At 41.0% G+C, this 23109-nt stretch overlaps 1 protein-coding gene across 1 annotated transcript in view; it reads left to right on the forward strand.

The window, feature by feature from the left end:
- The window catches only part of FAT3 (FAT atypical cadherin 3), a 501079-nt gene that overhangs the window by 153274 nt on the left and 324696 nt on the right, over nt 1–23109 (forward strand). Inside the window, exon 2 of the mRNA XM_006092757.3 lies at nt 10858–11172. Within this exon, the coding sequence (XP_006092819.1) occupies nt 10858–11172 (315 nt within the window). The remainder of the gene's footprint in view (nt 1–10857; nt 11173–23109) is intronic.

A 23109-nucleotide genomic window follows, 5' to 3' on the forward strand; every position in this document is an offset into this window, starting at 1 on the left:
TCTTTTCTATAATGAAGTCTTAATTTTTTTAAACACAAAGACTAACCTAGTAACCAGTTTGATTGCTGCAAAAATTCCTGCCCTCCTCGCCCCCCTCAGTCTCCCCCTTTCTTCTCCCCTCTCATCTATCTATCTCATCTATCATCTGTGCCTGAAACACAGGAATACAAAAAAGCTTCCCTATTCCTTTGTCCACTGTTGCTATCAGACTCTATGTCTAGATATCCAACCAAACTCCTGTGTGCTCCAGTTTGTGCTCATTTCTTCTTCTAAAGAAATAGAATCTAGCTAATTAGTGCCCTTCATGCAAAAACCCCCGTGCTTTCAGACACTTAACAAAACCACTTCTGGACTTTATTTCCTATATTGTCTGAAAGCATTTTCCCCATTGAGGTTTCAGCCTCCCTTTCCATTTGTCTGTGTGGATTCATACCATTGTACTGGGCATGGTGGATATGCAAATTAGCACAGACCACAGAAAAGATTTGAGTCTGGGTTACAGGAAAGAAAAAGATCAAAACTGAATGCAAGCTGGGTGTGTTGCTCACAGCCTCGTACTCCCTGTCTGCTTCCTCTTTTCAGGCTGTTGGTGCTCGGTGCCAGCTACTCACCAACAGCCTGAACACTAGAATCACTGTAGAGAGAGAACAGGTATACATGTTGAGTTCATTAAAAACCAGTACCTAAAAGTTTGTGGGTGGTTGTTTTGTTTTGTTATTTAACCCCAAATGTATGTTTACTGAGCCTACACATCTTCACCGCCAGGGAGGCTTAGTTTAGAGCAGGCAGCACAGTTTAGATTTCCTAGGTCCTGCACACACAAGGAGAGCTGTCCATTTTCATTAACTCCCAATAAAAGCTTGAATTCAGCCAGCAGCCCTTTGTCTTCGTCTTCTGCGCAGCTCTCCAGCTTTGAGCTTTGTGAAATACCGGAATGAAGGTGGCTTGCATTCCAGCACATAATTGTTCCCCACCACTGCGTTGTGGGTTTTTCTTCTCCTTCTGCCAAGATGAAAGATATTTAATCAATAAGAGTAGGCATGAAGAGGAGGGATCAGAGTAGAACTAAAGTGTCACAGGGTGGAAGTGAACCAGTGAATGAGAGCCCGCAGAGAGAAAGAGCCCTGCTGGTGCTTCATCTGGGGGCCTGAAGGCATTGATTCTGACTACCTGGGGTGTGTACCTTTTCTCCTCTAAATGCAGGAGAAAATCATCCAGTGTCTCTATGAGGCTACAACTTGGCTTTCAGCTCGGAGGATATTACCATGACACCATCTGCTTGCTAGGGAGCAAAGGGACAACCAAAAGCTGGACATGATTTTTAAGAAAACGGTCTTATCGAATAGGATAATTCACAAATAGTTAAATTTCAGAGCCAGTGAACTATCAATTCTGCATATGCATTAGAGAAGACTAAACTAGATGACAAGCTCAGTCCATCATTTCATTTTGCCTAGTGATCCCAGGATAGCAAAATATCTAGTTGACTCAAGTACAGCTAGTTACCCCCAAGCAGCTATTGGTCAGACACCCCAACTTGCTTGAATTTACCAAATGTCATAATGTTATTCTTCACTGTTTATTAAAGATTTATAGTGTTCCAGATTCCTAGCCACCATCCTAGGATAGAGAAAAATAAGGCAGGTTCCCTCCCATCGGAAGCTCTTAGTCCAGTGCTACAGGGACAATAATAAAAGGCTAAGATAAAGGCAGAAGGGATAAGCCCCTAGCCAGCCTGGCTGGGTGAGGGACCTTCTCTGAATATGAAACCTTGAAACTTGAACACAGAGGCAGTTTGGAAGCAGGGCCAAAGAAGCAGCATGTGCAGTATTCTTTTATAAAAGCAAAGGAGTGATGGATATTTAAGGAAGACTAGGTCCATCAATTCACCTGGTCTCAGACCAACCCAACATCTGAGAATCTTCTGAGAAGATACAAAAGTGGATGCAGAATGAGACCTTTTTTAGAAATGGAGGAAGGGAATAAAACTGTTGAGTTTCCTATTACCAAAGAGCTGGTACCAACCCACTGTGAGGAGCTCAAGGGCATGGAATTGCCTTCTTTTTCATGATAATGGACACATGTGGATAGATCTGCAGGCAACTCCTGTAATGAAAAGAGTCTGTGACTCCTATTCACTGCTCCAGATTCCGGGCTTGAATTTGTCACTTGATGAGCTGGGCGATTCGCTTAAAATTGCCAATTAAAAAAAGTACATTAAAGTACATATTTAAATACACTGTGTATCATGTATGTGATATATAAAGTATATAAAAGTATATGCACATATAATATATATACTAACATTTATTTGAATGATTTTAAATATCTAAGTTAAGATTCTCTTCACCCACAATTTCCCTACTCATCTTGGCTCATCCCATGTCAGCTCATTTCAGTTATGTCATTTCAAATTGGCAGCAGTTACAGATGTAACAATAGGACTGCGTGGGTTTATGAGGATGAAAAAATCCCCATTCTTCCTTAATTATGACCATCTGTTCACTGTTAAGGTATTAAGAGCCTAATGCAAGTCCAGGGATTAATAGGCAAAGAAAGAACATGGTATCTGTGTGATCCTGCTGAAGGCAAGCAAGGGTTGGCTAAAAGTGGTTTCAGAGCCCCTGAAAGAATTCAGGGTGCTCTCAGCAATTTAAAAGTGCACTTAGATGTTAACATCTGGGAGTGCTGGGTGAAGGGTGCATGGGATCTCTCAGTACATTTCTTTGTACCCTCCTGCGAATTTATAATGACTTCAAAATAAAAAGTTAACAAATATTTTAAATGCACTGAGAACGAGAAATTAATATTTTGACTCACTAGAAATAAGAATTAGCACAAGTAAATATACTTTATTAAAAGCATCTACAAAGAAAATGCCATCAGGGTGTTTTTTATATTGTTGTTTTGTCTTTTTTTTTAAACTGCCTCAGAATCCTTAATACTTATCTCTATAGGGTGATTTTCATTATGTTGTAAGCACATGACCCCCAGAGGATTTCCTGAACTATTTGTTGACAAGCTGTGTTAGCACTGTTGTGAGTGTTTGGGTGTCATTCTTTTGGGGAAATATGTCATTGAGACCTGGGATATGGCATATGGGATATGGCTGGAAAATAGAAAAAGTGAGTACCCCAGCATATAATAGTCATCTGATTGTGAACAGCTCCATACATTTTTCCCTTTCAGCTTAAATATTTAGAGCCCGTTTGATGAGAACACTTTACACATCCTTTCCTAATACTTGTTTTTGAACAAAGAAGGACAATTATAGCTTACATGTGCTTCATGCTGGGATCAACTAATTCCAGTTGGAGCTGTTCTCAGTTCTTATAAATGCATCATACATACATATTGTTTGTGTATCTGCTTTGCTTATACAATTAAATATTAAGATGCCGAAAGGATTCTGGTCTGCTATTGCCTTTCTTATACAGCAAATAAAGATGAAACAGGAAAAGAAAAATTTTATGATCATAAACAGATCTCAAAAATAAAGAGTATAAAAACCTCAAACATATTTCCAGAGAACTTTTAAATGACATTTTCATATCCGCATAAAATTTGAGCATCGCATTTGAATCCTCTTTGAGCATTTCAGTGATAGATGAAAATGTGAAGGGTAGGAGTCCACATCTGGATATCCCACCTGAATTTTTTCACTGAGCAGCACTACCTAGAACATGCTACAAACTCACTGTAACTGGTTTATTGTTTAATAAGATATATTACCCATGTCCACTGCCACTTAATACACATGTGTGGATGGACAGAGGTCAGACCCTGCTGATTCAGAGACAGAGATGAGGAGGAGAAAGAACTAGAAGCCTACATAACACATGAGGGCGGGATTCTTAGAGTGGAGAGGAAAAGCCCTGGAAAGAGAAAGACATCTGGTATTTAAACAGCTGTCACAGGAAACAGTGGATGCAGGCAGATCCATTCTGTTTTATTCTGCGATGAGAGGCGGGTGCATGTAGAAATAGCATTCGAAATTGGAGAGACCAGCATTTCACCTCAGTGTGAAGAACTTCACTTTAGCTGAAACAGCCTAGTAAATAGAGAGGATCCTGTCACCAGACTAAGAACCGGCTTGGGTGCCTGGTCAAGGATGTTGTGGGAGGGATGCTTTCATTATAATCAGTGATCTTTGAAGTCCTTTCAGGTCTCATTTGAGTGAAGTTAAACTTATCTCATCACTGATCTAAGTTAACTTACTGCTGATTCAATATCAAGACTTCCTTTATTCATGAACACAGGTTTACTGAGTGCCAGCTACACGCCAGGCACCATTGTGGGCAGTGAGACTATAACGTATTAAGCAAACAGACAGAGACTCTCCTTACAGAGCCGACTTTCTGTAACAGGTGTATGGAAGGAAACTCCTTTCTAGAGATCAACACTCCAGCACTGTGTTGGGTAACGGACCAAGAATATATCCAAAACATTATAGTCTGCATATTTTTCTAAATCAAAACAGACTCTTTGTAGAGGACCAGTACTATTTTTATTTATTTATTTAGTTAGTTAGTTAGTTATTAATATTCTACAATGATATACCAAAAAGTACCTTATGATGATTTCTACAGTCAACCTAAAGAACTAATATAGGAAAATTTTAACTCAATTAATGACACTTCTCTATCAGAGGAGAAAAAAAATTCTTTGGGCACAAAATACTATGCAAGTTTGATATCTCTATGGATTCATAGTGTTTTAGTTAACAAATGGTCTTAAGTTTGGCAGACCAGGTGTTGAGAACTACATCTTCTGTGTACTGTTTACTTAACCTAATCTCTGTTTTCTTATCAGTAATATAGGGACAAAAAACAGTAATTACCTCATGAGTGCTTGACACTAATGAATATTTGCCAAATAAGTGAGGGATTTAGAAAATATAATGAAGAATGCATTTATCGCATGTCCATAGTACCAGGCCCTTAATGAATGGGTGTGGAGATGATGGTAGTGATGATAGTGCTTATAAAACTGTCCTTATTTGGAGATAATATGGTCATCTGCATAGAAAGCTCTAAAATTCTATTAAAACTAAGATTTGAGTTTAACAAGGTTATAGGATATAAGATCAACATAAAAATGACTTTTTATATATTTACATCTAACAACTGAAATTAAACTAATAATGCTGTTGCCTAGCATGAGAAACATAAAATGTTTAGGAATGAATTTGACAAAAGTGTGCAAGATCTGTATAATAGAACTATAAAGCATTGTTTAGAGAAAACATAAATAAATAGATTTAAGCATCAATAGAATTGAAGTTGCTAAGATGGCAATTCTGACCAAAAGGATTTAGAATCAAAATCATAGTAGATTTTTCTAAATTTTATATGGATTCTAAAGCTGATTCTATAATTTTTATGGAAACACATAGGATCTGGAATAGCTCAAACAACTTTGAAAAAGAAGAGCATAGTAATAAGAGTTACACTTCCTGATTTCAATACTTACTATGAAGCTACCTTAACATAGTGTGATATCCGTGTGAAGATGGAATAGGTCAATGAAACAGAATGGAGAGTTTAGAAATAGACTCAGACGTATATGTTCAATTGATTTTTGACAAAAATTCAAAGTTAATTCAGTGGACAAAAAAGTTTTTTCAACAGGCTGGGCTGGAACAATGGACATCTACATATTAAAATAATGAACTTAGGCCAATACCTGAGCCATATACAAACTTCAGTCAAAATTGATCCTAGACATGACCATAAAACCTAAAATTATTAAATTCTAGAAGAAAATATAGGAGAAAAATGTTTGTCCTTGAATTAGTCAAAGATTTGTAGATATGTACCAAAAGCATGATTTACAAAAGAAAAATTGATAATTTGGATATCATCAAAATTAAAACTTTCTGCTCTTCCAGAGATATTTATTACTAAGAGAATGAAAAGACAAGCCACATACTGGAAGAAAATATTTGAAAGTAAATTATCTGATAAGGGAGTTCTACCCACACATATAAAAATCTCCCAAAAGTTAAAAGAAAACAACCCAATTTTAAAAATCGATAAATAATTTGAACATTTAACCAAACCAGATATGTAGATGGTAGTAAGAATTTTTAAAGATGCTCAACATTATCAGGAAGATGCAAATTAAGACTTCAAGATGCTACTACATACCCAACTAACCATGCCAACTGAAGATATGGAGCACCGGGAATGCTCCACAGTTACTGCTGGTGGAATAGGATATGGTGCAGACACAGACCTGTCTTATGCTATAGCCATTCTACTCCTAGGTAATTACTCAAGAGTAATGAAAATACTCCCATACAAAACTTGTATGTGAATGTCTTAGCAGCTTTATTTGTAACATCCAAACACTGAAAGCAACCCAAAGGTCCCTCAATGTGTCAATAATTTTTTTTAATTGTGGTATACCCATACAATGGAATACTACTTAGAAATAAAAGGGAAAGGGGATGATATGTTGTTATACAGGTGGGGCAGAAGTAGGTTTCCAGTTGTGGATACTCAAAACACAGGGTTTATTCTTGTATTATTATTTTTTGTACTAGAGGCCCGGTGCACAAAAATTTGTGCACTGGGCTGGGGGGGATTCCTCAACCCGGCCTGTGCCCTCTCGCAGTCTGGGACCCATCAAGGGATGTCCACCTGCTGGCTTAGGCCCACTCCCTGGCAGTCAGACATCCCTCTGGCAGCCCGGGAGCCCTCGGGGGATGTCCACTTGCCAGTGGGGAGCAGGCCTAAGCTGCAGTTGGACATCCTTAGCGCTGCTGAGGAGGCGGAGAGGCTCCCACCACCACCCCTGTACTGGCAGCCATCAGCCTGGCTTGTGGCTGAGCAGAGCTCCCCCTGTGGGAGGGCACTGATCACCAGGGGGCAGTTCCTGCATTGAGCATCTGCCCCCTGGTGGTCAGTGTGTGTCATAGTGACCGGTCATTCCCAGTCGTTCTGCTGTTAAGGTCAATTTGCATATTACCCTTTTATTATATAGGATTATTTTCCATACGAACAACTGTAAACCTACCTTTGCCCCACACTGCGTATACAACAGGAGTGAATCTCAAAAAAGTTACTCTAACTGAAAGAAGCCAAACCATAAGAGTACATCTGTATGATTCATTTCTATAAAAATTGAAGAAAATGCCAAGTAATCTTGTGACAAGAAGGTAATCTGATGCCTGGCAATAGGGAGAATTGGAAACATTCATAATTGAGATTAAAAATGAGAAGGAGGATACTTTTAGGGCTAGTCATTATGTGTGTTAGCTTGTTTTAATGGTTTCAGGATATCAGAACTTGCCAAATTGTTTAAACATATATAGTTTATTATGTCAGTTATATCTCAATTTTAAAAAGTAATAAAGAATGCATGGTGGTTGTAACAAAGCTAAGGGCTCATGACATGATTTGGGGAACCTTGAAGGTGAGTTTTTGCTTGGTGGTAAATCATGTGGATTTACATTTTCAGTTGTGACCTTGTAGATCATCATTAGCTGTGAGAGTATAGAAGAAAGTGAGGAAATGCTATCACTGGATATTGGTAGTAGTCATATGGCTAATATGGAGCCTGAGATGAATCTTGCAATCACTGTGAACACATTTCAGTCACTCTTTTAAATCTGTCCTCAAATTGTTGGATCATGAGATGGATGCCAGAACACTGTGTTCCACGATACTCATTCACACTTCTAGTTAATGAGTAAATATAGCCATAGACATTGTTTTATCTTAATAAGAGAGTTAATTCTGATTTCTAGATGACATTTCTATCCTTTGTTAAAAAAAAACAGTAAAATCCAACCATATAATTTATTTCGCATTAGTGGATGCCTTTTATCCAAGGACTTCTCAAAGTCATTTAATGTCAAAGTCTGTGATAGACCAACTTCCTGTCTGACAGGTGAACGGAAAGAGAATTAAGTAACTTTCAAGAGTCACAGAGCAATTCTGTGAAGGCAAATCTGGGTGCATGTGAGTGCACATGAGGGCATGTGTTATGGATGGTCAGGCAAGGTACAAACCACACCAACTTCTTTCATGTTGTTGCTTATTGAGGCATTTTTTTTCTTTTTAGTGGCCTTACTTTTCCATTTCCCAAGCAGACCAGATATTTTTATGAAAGGGTATGTCATGGGCAAGTCACACAGACTGCAAGAATGCCCCATGACCAGAGAAGAAATTAACATCTCACAAGATACTATATCCCAAACTTCTCTCCCTTCAAGATTGTCCCTTGCTTTGGTGTGTGGTTAGTATTTACCAGGCTTTTGGTATTGCTTTTGATTCACATTGATTTATCTTATACTCAGCATCTACTATGTTGCAAGCATTTGGCCAAAGTCTTAGGATACATTTAATTCCATGATCACTACAACTGAAATGTGGGTAATAAAATTCGGCTTGTTTAGTTTAGATACCTTGTCCAGGGTCAAACAGGTAGTAAGTAATGAGTCTGGATTTGAAACTAGAGCATTCGAGGCAGACAGACTGTGTTTTTCTACACATAGCTGTGGGACCTTGGGTAAGTTGCTTACTTGAGTTTGAGACTTAATGTCCTCATCTATAAGAAAGAATTATAATATTTACATTACAGGGAAGTTGTGTTGCAAGTCTCATAGAACATCATAGATGCTCAGTAAACGCTATTCCACTGGCCTCCCAACCCCTTCTTTCCAGATTCTTTGCCTTCCCAGTCTGTCAGTCTCAAGCACATGAGACAGTCCAGCTGTTCGCTGTGCAGTTGTCCACTCAGTGCAGCTCTCCTTGCTCAAGAATCTGTCTACTCAGAAAGATTCTGAGTGTTTTGAAGACAGAGACTCTCTCTCACTTATCTCTGTCCCTCCAGTGCCCAGCACAGGGTCCAGTAGGTGCTTATGAATTAAATTGACAGGCGTCTTCAAGAGGTGTTTCCAGCGCGTTTAGAGAATTTTTTGCAACCAATGTCCCACATCCCAGATTCCCCCTGCCTACTCTTTCTCTTCATTCCAGAGACCACTTCATCTCCATCATTTGAACATCCTCTGATTGGAAGAGCTCCAGTTCCCCTGGGTGGAACTCAGGTCTGTATGGTGGCACGTGGTTGGGACTGCTTCCAGTGTTCCACTAAGCTGGCCATGGTTTTGTGATGGGCATGTGCCCTGTACTCACAGATCTTCTCACACCTGACCAGGTCTCCTTCTCTCAGAGCCTTCTCTGGACCTTAATGTCATGTTGACATTCTACCTCTCAACCCAGTTTGATAAGGCTGCCTGTTATTCATTCGGTCAATGGACACCTAGCCTCATGTTTGCAATCATTATTTCTTAATCCATTGGTTGCCTCCTGCTGCGCCCAGACTGGGGATCAAACCCAAAACCTGGGCATGTGTCCTGACCATCAATCAAACAGGAAACCTTGTGGTGTATAGAATGAACTTCCAACCAACTGAGCCACACTGGCCAGGGCAATCATTATAGTTTTTTCCTGTTTTTCTTCTTAATCTCGTATCTAGTATTTACTCTTCTAATGCCATATTAGCATTTCTGACTTTCTGGAATCATCCATGAATCTACAGGAACCCTTGTGCTTTATATATTCCCATTGAGAATATTTAAGGTTATCTTTTGTCAGATGGCTAACATTGTACAGGGTTCTTTAGTGGCTAACTTTGGAGTTGAAAGGTCAGCAGCAGTTGGGTTATCTCCTTTGAAAAGTTTAGCAGTTCTGAGATTTAGGCAACTGAGAATTTCATCCTAATGTTTCTGGACAGATGCCTTCCTCCCTCTCAGTTGCTATACTTGTCAATCTGCTTATTCAGGGTCTGTATGTGCCTAATATGGTCTGTCCAGAGTCTGACAGAAATACAGAAGGTATGAGTTTTCAGATCAGAATTGAAGGACTATTTTTGACTGGGGTATAACATGAACTCCATGCCCTCCATGAGTATCCTAACTGCTTAGAGCTTTTGTAAGCCGAGCCCCAGAATTTCTTCCCCACCACAGTGGAAATGAGGTCCCTGTCCTCAGTTTCTGAGCCCAGTGACTTGGGTGAGGGCTGTAAAGACACTGAATAGCACTGTATCTGGCTTTTCTGGCAGATGTCTCACTTCCTTATTGGCACTTGTTTCATCCATGAAATGAGAAAAGGTGGGAGGGAGAAGATTGGGCATTTATCTGGTCTTAATTTTGAATAATTGTCCATGAGTATCTCTCAAAGTGTCTCAGCATTTATTTATAGCTTTCCGTAGTGTTCTTTGGGGGCCTAAAGCTCATTCAGCTAGTGTGTTGATATGGTGTCTTCAGTGATTGTTTGGAATAACTGTGCCATTAGAGTTTCGGGGAAACTATGAAAAAAGGCTGACATCTCTGCATGCAAATTATTTGTATCCTAATCAGCAAAAGAATATTTGAAAGGTCCTTTTTTCATTTTTGTGAATGAGCACATAAAATAATGTACCCTGAGAGAGCTTTTGCTGCATAGGAAATCAATGCAATAGCAGGTCACATGGAGACATTAACCTGATATTGTTCTAATTCCTCAAGCAACATGGGAAGTATTTTGACCTCTGCCCTGCTCTCTTCCCATTGATTCCAACTGTGGCTTCTGTGTTGTGCACGCATGTAATGAGAGTCTGCCTATCCCCCAAATGCAAATAAGGCGTTTGTGAATGTAATTATAATCCTCAAATGGTAGAAGTACTCATTAATATGGTTTTGCAGAAAATAGTTTTCTTATGTAAGGCGGAAACATCTTAATGTAATCTTGTAATATGGGCTTCTTTTTATATGCCAACATTACTTAGCACAGCCCTCCTGAATTCGGGATGATTTACTTAATGTCCTTCAATTTCACGGTAGCAATCACGCTCTCTGTTTTCTCCTAGGAGTCATCTCTACTGCAGACATCCTGGATCGAGAGACAACAGGGTCCTACTGGCTGACAGTGTATGCCACAGACCGGGGCGTGGTTCCACTCTATTCCACTATTGAGGTCTACATTGAAATTGAGGACGTGAATGACAATGCCCCGCTGACCTCAGAACCCATTTATTATCCTGTCGTCATGGAAAACTCTCCCAAGGATGTGTCTGTCATTCAGATTCAAGCTGAGGATCCTGACGCTAGTTCCAATGAAAAACTGACATACCGGATTACAAGTGGGAATCCTCAGAATTTTTTTGCCATCAATATCAAAACAGGTAAGGGCATGCTCATATGACTCTTTAAAATTGGTAGTCCAGCTTTTAAATACATCGGCCTGATGCTTGCTTACTTATATTATTTTATTTATCCCCTTATTTATTTTGTGTGGAGAACAGCATCCTCCTTTCAAAGGGGGGTTTCTGAACAGCTAAGCATTCTACTATCTATGGTATATTTACATTTCAACTGATACCAAGGTGAAGGGATCTAATAAAAATTAGAGGCTTTTATAGAAAGCCTTGTATTTGCTTTATTCCAAAGAAAACATAAATGGCCCAGCCGGTGTGACTCAGTGGTTGAGGGTCGTCCTATGAACCAGGAGGTCACAGTTCGATTTCTGGTCAGGGCACATGTCTAGATTGCAGGCTCCATCCCCAGTGTGGGGCATGTAGGAGGCAGCCGATCAATGATTCTCTGTCATCATTGATGTATCTCTCTCTCTCTCTCCCTCTCCCTTCCTCAAATATATATACTTGAAAAAAAAGAGAAAAAATGGTTCCAGGATACTCAGAGGGCCAACTACTGTCTTTCTGTTTCTTGGGAGAGAATAACTTGGCTCTGAGTGAGCTATCTGTGACACACCTCCTTCTCAGAACTTCCTTGCTCATTCTCAGGCCTGCTTGCTGTAAGAGCTCCTTAAAGTCTTAACTTTAAGCCTGTAGTTTCTTGTGATTCCTATACCTACCCATCAGTGAAGTGTCAGTGTTTCGGAGAACTTCTGGTGTCCCAATCTCTACACAAACTATACAAACATTTAATTTTCTGGTCTTTTGCTCAAAACATTTCTAGAGAATGTAACAAAAAAAATTTTAATAAGAATCATCAAGGGCCAGAGTGGAATTTGTTGGAATGCATTCTGAGACAAGTATGTAGACTGGAAAATGCTTTGTAGAGCGAATCTCAGTTTGTTGCTTTCTTGTGATTTGCCTCTTCTAGATCTTAAGAAGTAAAACACTCAGTGAGAGTTGTGGTGGATAAAGTTTTAATTAATTGAAATTTAGAAGAATGTAAAAAATAGATACTATCGCTATCGCACCCTGGAAAAGTGAAAAGTTAGGGTAGGTTGTTATTTGTTGATGTGGACACTGCTAGGTTTCCAAACAAACTGCTGATCGTGTTGGTAGTTATTTCTCCTGCCTGTGTTTGTTAAAGTAGAAACACACAGCTGACCCCAGGCATTTTATAAATGTGAAGTTCCCATTAACATAATTTGAAGAGAATGCCAAGTATTTTGGAAACTATTGATTTTCTCTAATGATGAGTGAGTCGGTCATTTGGTTAAGCCGAGTTTAGCATTCTAACAGTGTGGAATCAGGATTTGAATTGTGTTTCATTACAAAAAAGAGTGGTCTTCCTCTGTCAGTGAGTGAGGCCTGCTTGAACCTGAAGAAGTCTCAGAGATTTGGAGCCTGGCCCAACGTTTCAGAGCCCCATTAAGTGGGGAAAACGGCTGGTGCACTTGAAGAACGCCTGAGCTGTGCTGGGAATTCCCTCCTGATTCGCTTTCTTGCTATAACAAAGAGCTCCGTGTCACATGGTGACAGAGAAATGAATTCTGATACGTTAGAAAGTTGAGAGAGAGAATAGTGGCAAAAAAGCCACAGTACAGAGGTCGAGGACACAAACATCTTTACATTTCATAGCCCCTGTGGAATCTGAGATACCAAGTCGGATTCTGCATCTTCCACCTTGATTTCATTAGCCCTTGATCATTAACAGTGAGCCCAGCATGCTCCTTATGATAAAAGACACTGCAGAAGGGCATTTTCAATGGAAAATAAAGGAAGTGTGAATGTCACAGGGAAGAACTGGGCTTGGATGTGAAGAATGTAGACTGTACGTTATGTGCAGAGATTCTATATACGCGTGTAACCAAAGCTGTCTTTTGTATAGCTTTTTAAAAAGTGTGCACAGGAATGTTCAGAAAATATTGTATTCCCACAATTTGGCCTATCTTACCTAATAAGAGTCTTAATCATATTTCTAATTTCTATGTTTTTGCAATAGATTTTTAAAAGCATTTGTGCTAGGAATGACATTTTAGACTAACTTTTTAAATTGCCTACGATAAATATATAGCATACTTTGTAATTCTCAAGCACATGGTAAGAAAACACTGGATATTGTTTATTCATTTGATCGCTCACCAAGCAAATGTTGTGCCCAGTAGTTTACAAACAAGATCTAATAAATAAGATATGTTCCAATTTTTTCAGGGACCCAAGGAAAAATGAAATTAAAATTATACACACACACACACACACACACACACACACACACACATATATATATGTATACACACACATATATAATACAATAAAAAGTACAATAATTGATTATGGTAGAGAAGTTTTACTCATTATGTGGTTAGTGTGAGTGATAGTCAAGGAGTGCTTCATGGAGGAGGTGACATTTGAGATTAGAACTCTTATGTTTCCAATCTTTTTGCTGCACTTCCTGAGAAACAGGAAAACATAGACTATATCAGACAGCTTCCCCAACTTCATGAACTTGGGAAAGTTCTTGAGCTCTCTGAACTCCAGTGTTCAGGGAGCAGGGATTGTTGCAAGGACTATCGAAACCTCCTGTGAAATGCTTTGCATGGTGCCTGGTGCAGTGAAGCTGTGCAGTGCAGGCTGAGAGCATCCTGAGGGCTTCCACTTAATCCCCTTGCACTTCAGATTCTTAGCTGGAGAGTGAGAATGACCTTACTCACTACACAGGGGTTGCTCATGAGACTGAATGTCATGCTGTGTTTGAAGGCTGTAGGTAAACTACAAAGCTCTGTAAGAATCGTGCTTTTACTATGGGCATTTCTATTGGGATTCGCAGAACCTCAGGCCTGGTGCAATTTTGTTAAGCGTGTTGCCCTAAGTACCACGGTGCCTGTGGAGCAGTGCTCAGCCAGCTCAACCAACTTTCCAGAGACATTTTCATTTTTGGCATTCCTTCCTGTCTCCCTGAAGTCATTTGCCTGAAATAGTTATGTTAATGTAACATTTTTTAGTAATGAATCTGGAGATGTACCTACCCAGGATATTTAGGGAAGATTTGTGCTTTAGATTTTCTCAAGTAAAAATTGGATGTAGACTCATTTAAACTGACCTTTCAGTCCTTCCTCTGGGTTAGAGCTGAAATTTATAGACTTTTGTTTTGTTTTGGCAATGTGCTACATAATAAATAGAGATTAAAATGATGAATGCAAAGTCAAATCCTATCAATAATTATGATCCACAGCTTGCAGCAGATAACAGATGTCCTGGACCCAGGAAGGGAGAGAGGTTTCTGTATTGAACACTCTGTTCTCTCTCCGAAGAACTGTTTGCTTTTTTTCTACCAGATTTGAAATCACATAGTATCAGTAGTCTGTGGACCTTCTTCAGTAATTCCTGTGGCTTAAGAAGAAAAACAAAAGCTGTAATGGTGTGAGGTCCTTTCTGGCCTGTACAGAAACATTTGATTAATTCCAGGTTGAGCAGGTGAATTCAATCAAATGCAGCCCCCTCGCATGTGCATGCCTTCGCCAGTCAGTAACTAGAGCCCTGCCCATGTGCTCTGCACAGCAGACACCCAGCAGACTGGTGTTCACTTGCTTTTTGGGTGAGCAGGACTCAGAGACTTCTTTTTAGCACTGGTAAGGAAACCCAAGCTGGCCGCTGATTGGTCATCCAGGCTGAATTAGGGAACAGGTGTAGGAAGTTAGTTCCTCTAGGGCAGCGGTTCTCAACCTGTGGGTTGCGACCCCTTTGGCGGTCGAATGACCCTTTCACAGGGGTCGCCTAAGACCATCCTGCATATCAGATATTTACATTATGATTCATAACAGTAGCAACATTACAGTTATGAAGTAGCAACGAACATAATTTTATGGTTGGGTCACAACATGAGGAACTGTATTTAAAGGGCCAGAAGGTTGAGAACCACTGCTCTAGGGGTTCAGAATGTTTACTCCAGTCCTGTCTACATGCATGGAATCCACTTAGCACAGTGCCAACACTTAATAAAACACTCAGTGGACGTTAGTTGTTGTTCTTGTTAGACATCCTGTATTCCTCACTGGGATAAAGTTTGTGTAAGTTGCAAGCATACACCTCCACTGTCTTGAGGAATGCGTACTTGAAAGGTAGCAATGTCTCTTCTTACCAGTTAGTATGTAGCATTAAAGCCTTCCATTCAGTTTTATAAAGTATACTCGAGGCCCAGTGCACGAAATTCATGCAAGGGGCTTGGTCCCCGCAGCCCCAGCTTCGTTCGGAAGGTTGTCTGGAGAGTTGTTCTGCTATTCTGCTATTCAGTCTAATTAGCATATTAGCTGTTTATTATAGAGGTTTGTGCACTACTTTGTATTGCTGCTGTTCTAGACCCCAGATGTTGGCAGGATAAATGATATTACAAAGTATAAAATGGTTTATGCACTCAGGGAATTTAGCCTCATGGGGAAAACTAGGAATCACATGAGGCAATTTGTAAAGCTATGGTCAACCTCCGTGGGATGTCAGCTGTGAACAAGGTCACATGTCAGATTAGGGGAGGTTGGTGCCAGCTGGAGTAGAGGGGCTGGAGCAAGGACTCCACAGACCTGAAGTGGGTCCGGAAGCGTGGGTCCATCTGCACAGAGAAAAGCCAGAGGGCGACCCAGGGAATAGAAACCAGTTACACTGACCTCGAAACCCATCTGTTGCTACTAGAGCTAGTTTGAGAGGCACTTGTATGATCAGAAAAGGAATTTTAAAGGACTCATAATTGCCTGGAGTGTTGCAAGATATCAGGAGTAGCAAATATGCACACCTCCTTGGCTTTTTAGTTTGATGATATCTTTCATTGTGTATTTTTTAAATATATTAAAATCTGTATTTTTATAACTTCCTTCAGAGAGGCCTACTTGAAATAAACGTAAGTCTAAGATCAGCGTGGGCTGTGTTGAGGGCCTGTGTCTATGAAAGCACTCCTTGCTCACTCCAGATCTTCCCATGATTGGCTATCCAGGGCATGGGCTTTCTCAAGTCCTTCCTGCAGTGGCAGTATCTCCCTGTGGCCCCATCATTGGCATCGTCACCTGTATTTGAGTGGAGGTGAAGCTCAGCTTTCTTTTACTTTCTGTGAACGTCTTGCGAGAACCCTGCCCAAAGCTTGTTTGACTGATAGGCAGAGCCGCTGGCCTCTGACCAGGTGAGTTGAGAGGAAGAGATCCTCTTCCAAAGTGTGGCAGCTGCAGGAAAACCTCGAAGCCTACTCTTAACCATTGATTCCCTTGGGGTTTGACATTTTCCCTATTAAAACAGGAGCGTGCCTTATTAAAATATTGAATGTCCTTATTTCTAAGATCAACTCTAACATCAGTTCATCTTTGGTCTATGGCAGTGGTGGGCAAACTCATTAGTCAACAGAGCCAAATATCAACACTACAACGATTGAAATTTCTTTTGAGAGCCAAATTTTTTAAACTTAAACTATATAGGTAGGTAGATTGTTATTAACTTAATTAGCTGGCCTTTGCTAAAAACGTCTTCAATCTGATTGAGGTATGTTCGCTGAGGTCGACCCCTTCCAATTCTCCCATCCACACTCGTATACTTGTTGGAAGGGGTCGACCTCAGCGAACGTACCTCAAAACAATGTACATCCCCCACACTGCATGTGCCGCGTCTCCCGTTGCCAGACCAACCGACACCCCCCACTTCTTCTAACACCACTTCTTCAAAATAGACTTGCCCAGGCCAAAAACCGACTTCTGCGAATGGGCCACGAAGTTTTAATCGCACTGTACGTGCACGCCCGCGCATGGTATTTTGTGGAAGAGCCACACTCAAAGGGCCAGAGAGCCACATGTGGCTCGCGAGCCTCGGTTTGCCAACCACTGGTCTATGGTATAAGACATAGTGGGTATTAGGAAGCGGTAACAGAAAGAGGCATCTAGACCACCCTTCAGCATGACAATAAGCACAAGTCAGGCTTATAAGAATGCAGAAACCTGGGGTAGAGCCCAATGATTTGCTTTTCTAACTAGTTCCTAGATGATGCTGATGTTGCTTCCCTGAGAGCCTGGTTAGTAAGACTCTGGACCTTAGCAGCTAAAGAGAAAGAAAAGAGGGAGGTCACAAGGTGCTCAGAGATACACCTGAGGACAAAGTAGCCAACTTTATAATTCATCCACTTAGAGTCCTGGAGTTTTGAGATTTGACTATAAATTTAAAGTGCTCTCTCTACCATCACCCCCAATCAACTTGCTTATATTTCCTGTTTTATGAAGTGAAAAAAATAATTCTGTCTTTTTAATTCTCCATGAGCAAAACATCAGAACTAGACTCATAGTTGATTAAAAAAAAAACAACCACCAAAAAAAAAACAAAACAACTATGGGCTATATAATATTTAGAAACCCTTGTATTATTTTTATATTTGTAGAATCAAACAAATTGTTACTAAAGTGGAACTCAGGCCTACTTACGTGGATAAATAAACAAGCATTTGATTTTAGTATATCTCTATAAAAAAGTGTTAGTTCTTAAGACAGCCATGCTCAAAAATAATTTCGTATCTTAAATAGGCTAAGTCTTAGATTTATGCACAGCCTGTTTGGTGATATTCTGCTTAGAAAACCACCTTTCCCTGGAAAACAGAAGGATAAATTACTATGTATAAAATCAGAGATTACAAAGAAAAAAACACACACAGGATGAGGGACAAGGGTACATACGAATATCGGTGCTGTTTCTTCATAGTGAACATTGTAGAAACCTCCTGCTGCCCTCTCCTATTCCTTATTCCTGCCTAATGAAAGCTCACTTCTGAATGAGCAGAAATGGCCACTGGATGATGAGTTGATATTCATAAGTCCGGGCGCAAAGTGGATAATGTAGCGAATGAGTATGTATGAAACTGTAAATCACCCTCGCTCCTTCCTTCAGCCATGAAAGGAGACCTTGTCCTATAGAACATTCAATTGTGTTCATTTAATCCAACAAGTCCCCTAGAACAAATGGGGCTCATGCAGATTTATCACAGGAGGTTATTTAAATTCAGCGGTGACCTTTGCCTCCCTTGTGCATGAGCTCCCAGTGAACAAGGACAAAGGGAACGGTCCTGCCCTGTCATTATGTCCCTAAGGAGGCTGTGTGTTTCCCCATTTGATCAACTCTTAACTGGGAGCTGGGGGATGGGGTAGGGGACCCCAGGGGTGCACAAGGCTTAGTGAAGGTAGCCATGTTTTCTCCTGGTGGGGACTCTGGCTCTGCTTTCCTGTGGTTTGATTTTGTTCGAAGGCTGGTTTTGAATGTAAGTACCCGTTTCAGAGTTTTCCCATCTCAGTATTGCTAACAGTTTGGACTGGAGCAGTCTTTGTTGTAGGGGACTGTCTCATGCATTATAAGATGTTTAGCAGCATCTCTGGCATCTACTAGATGCCCGTAGCGCCTCCCCCCTCTTTGTGACAGCCAGAATATCTCCAGACATTGTCTCCGGGAGTAAAATTGCCTCGTTGAGAGTCATGAGGTAACTTGGAATATTCTATAGGCCTCGATTACGTATGGCCCTGAGCAAAGCACCCTCTACAAAATGATGTACTGGTTATAGAGGTGTGATGGTATTGTTAACGGAAAAAAATGTGTATGTGCATATATCTCTATATATGGGCACATATGTATCATCTGTATGTATAAAAGGCTAATATGCTAAGTGTCCCTCCTACCATCCAACCGGTCACTGATGCACACTGACCACCAGGGGGCAGACGCTCAACGCAGGAGCTGCCAAGCTGCAGTGACTTGGCAGCGGCGGTTCTCAAGTGACGCACCCCAAAACCAGAGAGGAGGTAGCCCAATTCCTTGCAGGGCCACGCAATTCCACCTTCAGCCATGAGTTATGTTGTTGCTGGGGCACTGTCAGCCCCGAATCTGGTTTACTGCACACTTGCGTTTGCGTTCCACACCCTGTACAGTAGCAACTTGGCAGAGTGCCCTCTCCCACTCCAGGACCCCTCAGGGGATGTCAGACAGCTGGTTTCTGCCCTATCCCTGCAGGCCAGGCTGGGGGACCCCACCTGCTGGAGGGACCCTGCTCACTCTGCAGACTCCAGGGAGGGACTGCGTGGGAAGTTGGTTGCAGGGTGTGTCTGGCCCATCTCACCCAGTCCCACCCTGCCAGCCACCTTCTAATTAATTTCCTTTCAATGTGCATGAATCCGTGCACTGGGTCACTAGTTAATAATAAAATGACAAAATACAAAGGGGAAGAAATCCAAAGCCTTCTCTCACTGCACTGTAACTCCAGCATCTTCGTATGTTGAAGGCCCTATGAATACTTGAAATCAAATCTATTAGAAAAAAAATAACAAATCTACAAACAATGAATATGGAGAAAGTTACCATTTCCTCAAATCTTAGTATTTGGAGAGGATTTGCCTGGTAACAAAATTCTCACTGGAGTCAGTTTTGAATAGCATTCTCCAAAGACAGCTCGCAGAGATTATTTTGAGGGTTCCAGGGTTTATTCCCTTGAAATGCTTAAGAAGCTCCAAATCCTGTTCCTGCTTAATGTCAGCCTCTGACAGATACATATGTAGACTGTTTCTTCCCTGGAATAAAAGTGATGAAAAAGAAAAAGAAAAAGAAAAAGAAAAAGAAATCCCTTTGACCTTGGTTGGGGATTGTGCAACCATGTCGCTAGATAAGGTCCTGAGCTCTTGATCATCCCTTGGAGCCCTGCAGCACTCACTTAGGAGCCCCAGAAAGTGGTAGATTCCTGGGGACATGAACCAGTGTCCCAGATCACCCCCTTGGATAAATCTTAGGATTGGAAAGACTAGCTAAGTGGGACCTGGTGCCACCCTCAGTAATAAGAAGGAAACCTTTTCCCCAAAATTAATTCCAGTTTCAATGGGCCTGGCCACTTTTTTTCCCATTTATGAGATTCAGATCTTTGAGTTAATATGACTGTGATTGGAAAAAGCATTTTCAGGGGCTGATTTTATAAAACTAAACTACAGGCAGGGATGGGAACTTTGGTAAAAGTGAGCGAAGACTGAGCTGGCACAAGTTGGAGAGAGGAGAAACGAGGTTGCTGCTCGGCTGGGAACCCACCCTGGGCTTGTGGGTGACTGAGAGGCACTCCTGGAGGGGCAGGGTGTCAGCCACTCCGTGTGACTAGTGGTGTTGCATGTCTTCCAAGCTGGTCCTGTGTCCTGCTCACCCACCTGGGGGCTGGGGAGGAGGGACAGCCTTTCTAGACATCCTAGCCCTGGAGCTCAGCTGCTAGCATAGCTGCTACTGGAAATTACTGAGAATTATTTGGGAGGTGATTGAGTCATTTAAATAAAGGAGATGATGATGATGATGATGATGATGATGATGATGATGTGTGTGTGTGTGAGAGAGAAAGAGAGAGAGAGAGAGAGAGAGAGAGAGAGAGAGGTTGATTGATTAAGGTTATATATTTCTCTTCTATTTCTTCTATCTGGCTATTTACCTGGTATTCTACTGCAATAATTTACTACATCAGTTTATTACTTTCTTCTGTTCTGAGAGAAACAGTGAATTTTAATTGAAAACATTGCCTGCCTCTCTTCATTCTTCCAGGCCATTGTTAGGGAGACTCCTGGGTCTCCCTGAGTTTGAGCCCCCTCCCCCCCAGGTATGACGGGAGGGTGGGAAGAGGACTCCTAACCCAGAACAGAGGTCTGCTCGGTGACCTGAGCCATGGTGGCATTTTCATGTATGAAATCCTTTGGCTCTCACCACAATCCTGGGAGGAAGCTGGGATTCTGGGAACCTGGGTGACTGGCCCCAGGTCGCCCAGCTAGTGAGTGCAGAGCTAGGGTTGTTCTGATTAATGGTCTGTAATGCTAAAGACAGAGGCTATTGAATTTGAAAAATGTGAGCAAACTCAATAAACACATTACTGATCCTAGAACTTTGGAGCTCCCAGAAATCTTTCAGATGACTGTGTGCACACTGTTTTACAGGAGTATTATGGGTGGAATTGTGTCCCCCAAAATGACATGCTTGAAGTCCCTATACCTGTCCCCATGAATGTGGCCTGATTTGGAAAGAGGGTCTTTGTGGAAGTAATTACGTTAAAATGAGGTGATATTGGATTGAGGTGTACCCTAATTCAGTGACTGGCGTCCTTACTAGAAGAGGGGAATTTGGACACAGAGACAGAGGTTACAGGGTATGGCGTTGGGCGGCCATAAGCCAAGGAATGCTGGGGATTGCCAGCAACCTCCAGAAGCTAGGAAAACACAAAGGACTCTCCCTATCAACTCTTCAAATAAAGTGTGGCCCTGCTGACCACAGACTTCCAGCCTCTAGAACTCTATGAGAATAAGTATGTTGTTTAAAAAATTGTTTATTTATTGATTTGAGAGAGAGAGAGAAACATTGATTTGTTGTTACATCTATTGATGCTTTCATTGATTGCTTCTTATATGTGCCCTGACCTGAGGATCAAACCCACAACCTTGGTGTATAGGGTCTGCATTCGCACCACCTGAACAACCCAGCCAGGACTGCATTTCTGCTATTTTAAGCGACCACATGTGTGGTACTTGGTTGTAGCAGCCTTAGGAAACAGGTGCAATCTCAGGCTACAGGTGGGAAGGTTGAGCTCTCCTAAGGGAGTGAATGAAGCTAGTTGACAAAACCAAGGGCCACCTACTCCTAGTCGGTGTTCTTATTAGACTAAATGTTAAGAGTTTAAGTAGATTTTTTTTTTACCATAGTCAAGCCTGGCCTTAGTTAGGTTTCTGTTTGTTTTGCAGTATGTTTGACCGAGTTGAGTTGAATTATTTCATAGTTCTAAAAGCGATAGGGCTTTGAAGAGAGCCTTGTGTGGCATTGAATCACTATAACTATTCCAGGACTTCTGAGAGATCATCCGTGGATGGCCCTCTCATCTTGTATAGGGCTGACTGTGGGGGAGTTACTGTTGACTGGCATTGGATGTGCTTCATAAATCAGATCTCATCAGAGTCTCATTTATTCAGTGATTTCTCAGTCTTTTAAGGTAGATTCTCTGGAAGTACTTTCCTGTTAAGTCATGGAAGTTTCTACCTGAAAAGTTATCCCAGCATGGAGCGTAGCTTCACCATCGACCTTGAGAACTTGAAGCTCAGCTTTAGTATTGTTACCACTGCCTATTCTCCTCTTGTCATTGTCTGCCATCTTTGAATGACTTTGGTTCTAGCTTCTTGACATTCTTATGAAAATGTCCAATTGTTTTGAAAATCTATCCATTTTATTCACATTGAGGTAGATTATTCTAGGAAAGCATATGAAAATCTAACAATGAAATGATAAAACCAACATGTGGTGAGTTATGGTTAGCAACCTCATCACTTTATAGCAAAAATGACAAATGTTTGTTTAGAGCTTGGCCATGCGAAGTCATAACACTGGGAGGGGGAGGAGCTGCATGGAGTGGTGTTGAGGAGCTTGGACACTAGAATCAGATGTCTTTGCATTTGAATTTGAGCTCGACGATGTCTTAGCCGTGTGATATTGGGCACATTACTTAACATCTCTGAACTTCAGCTTCATCCTCTGCTGAAATGGGGAAAATTATAATAACTAATGAATTGCCTTACCACCAGGACTAAAGGAGTCAAAAGTACTTGGCATGTAGTAAACTCCCAATGCATGTAAAATGTGATTGTCTTCACATGTACAGTTTGTTTTAGTTAATTTGCATCCACATTATGCAATTAAGTTCGTAGGCAGTTGGTGTTTCCAAGCTACCAATAACACTTGGCCTATAGATTCCTTAAGTATCGTCTTGTAAGACTGTCCATCTGCCATGCTCACCCTTCCTAATGCCGTGACCCTTTAATACAGTTCCTTATGTTGTGGTGACCCCCAATTTCATTGTTACAAATTGAACATAATTAAAGCATAGTGATTAATCACAAAAACAATATGTAATTATATATGTGTTTTCCG

This window comes from Myotis lucifugus, unplaced genomic scaffold (genome assembly GCF_000147115.1).
Source record: "Myotis lucifugus unplaced genomic scaffold, Myoluc2.0 scaffold_104, whole genome shotgun sequence".
In the NCBI taxonomy this organism is placed as follows: Eukaryota; Metazoa; Chordata; class Mammalia; order Chiroptera; family Vespertilionidae; genus Myotis; species Myotis lucifugus.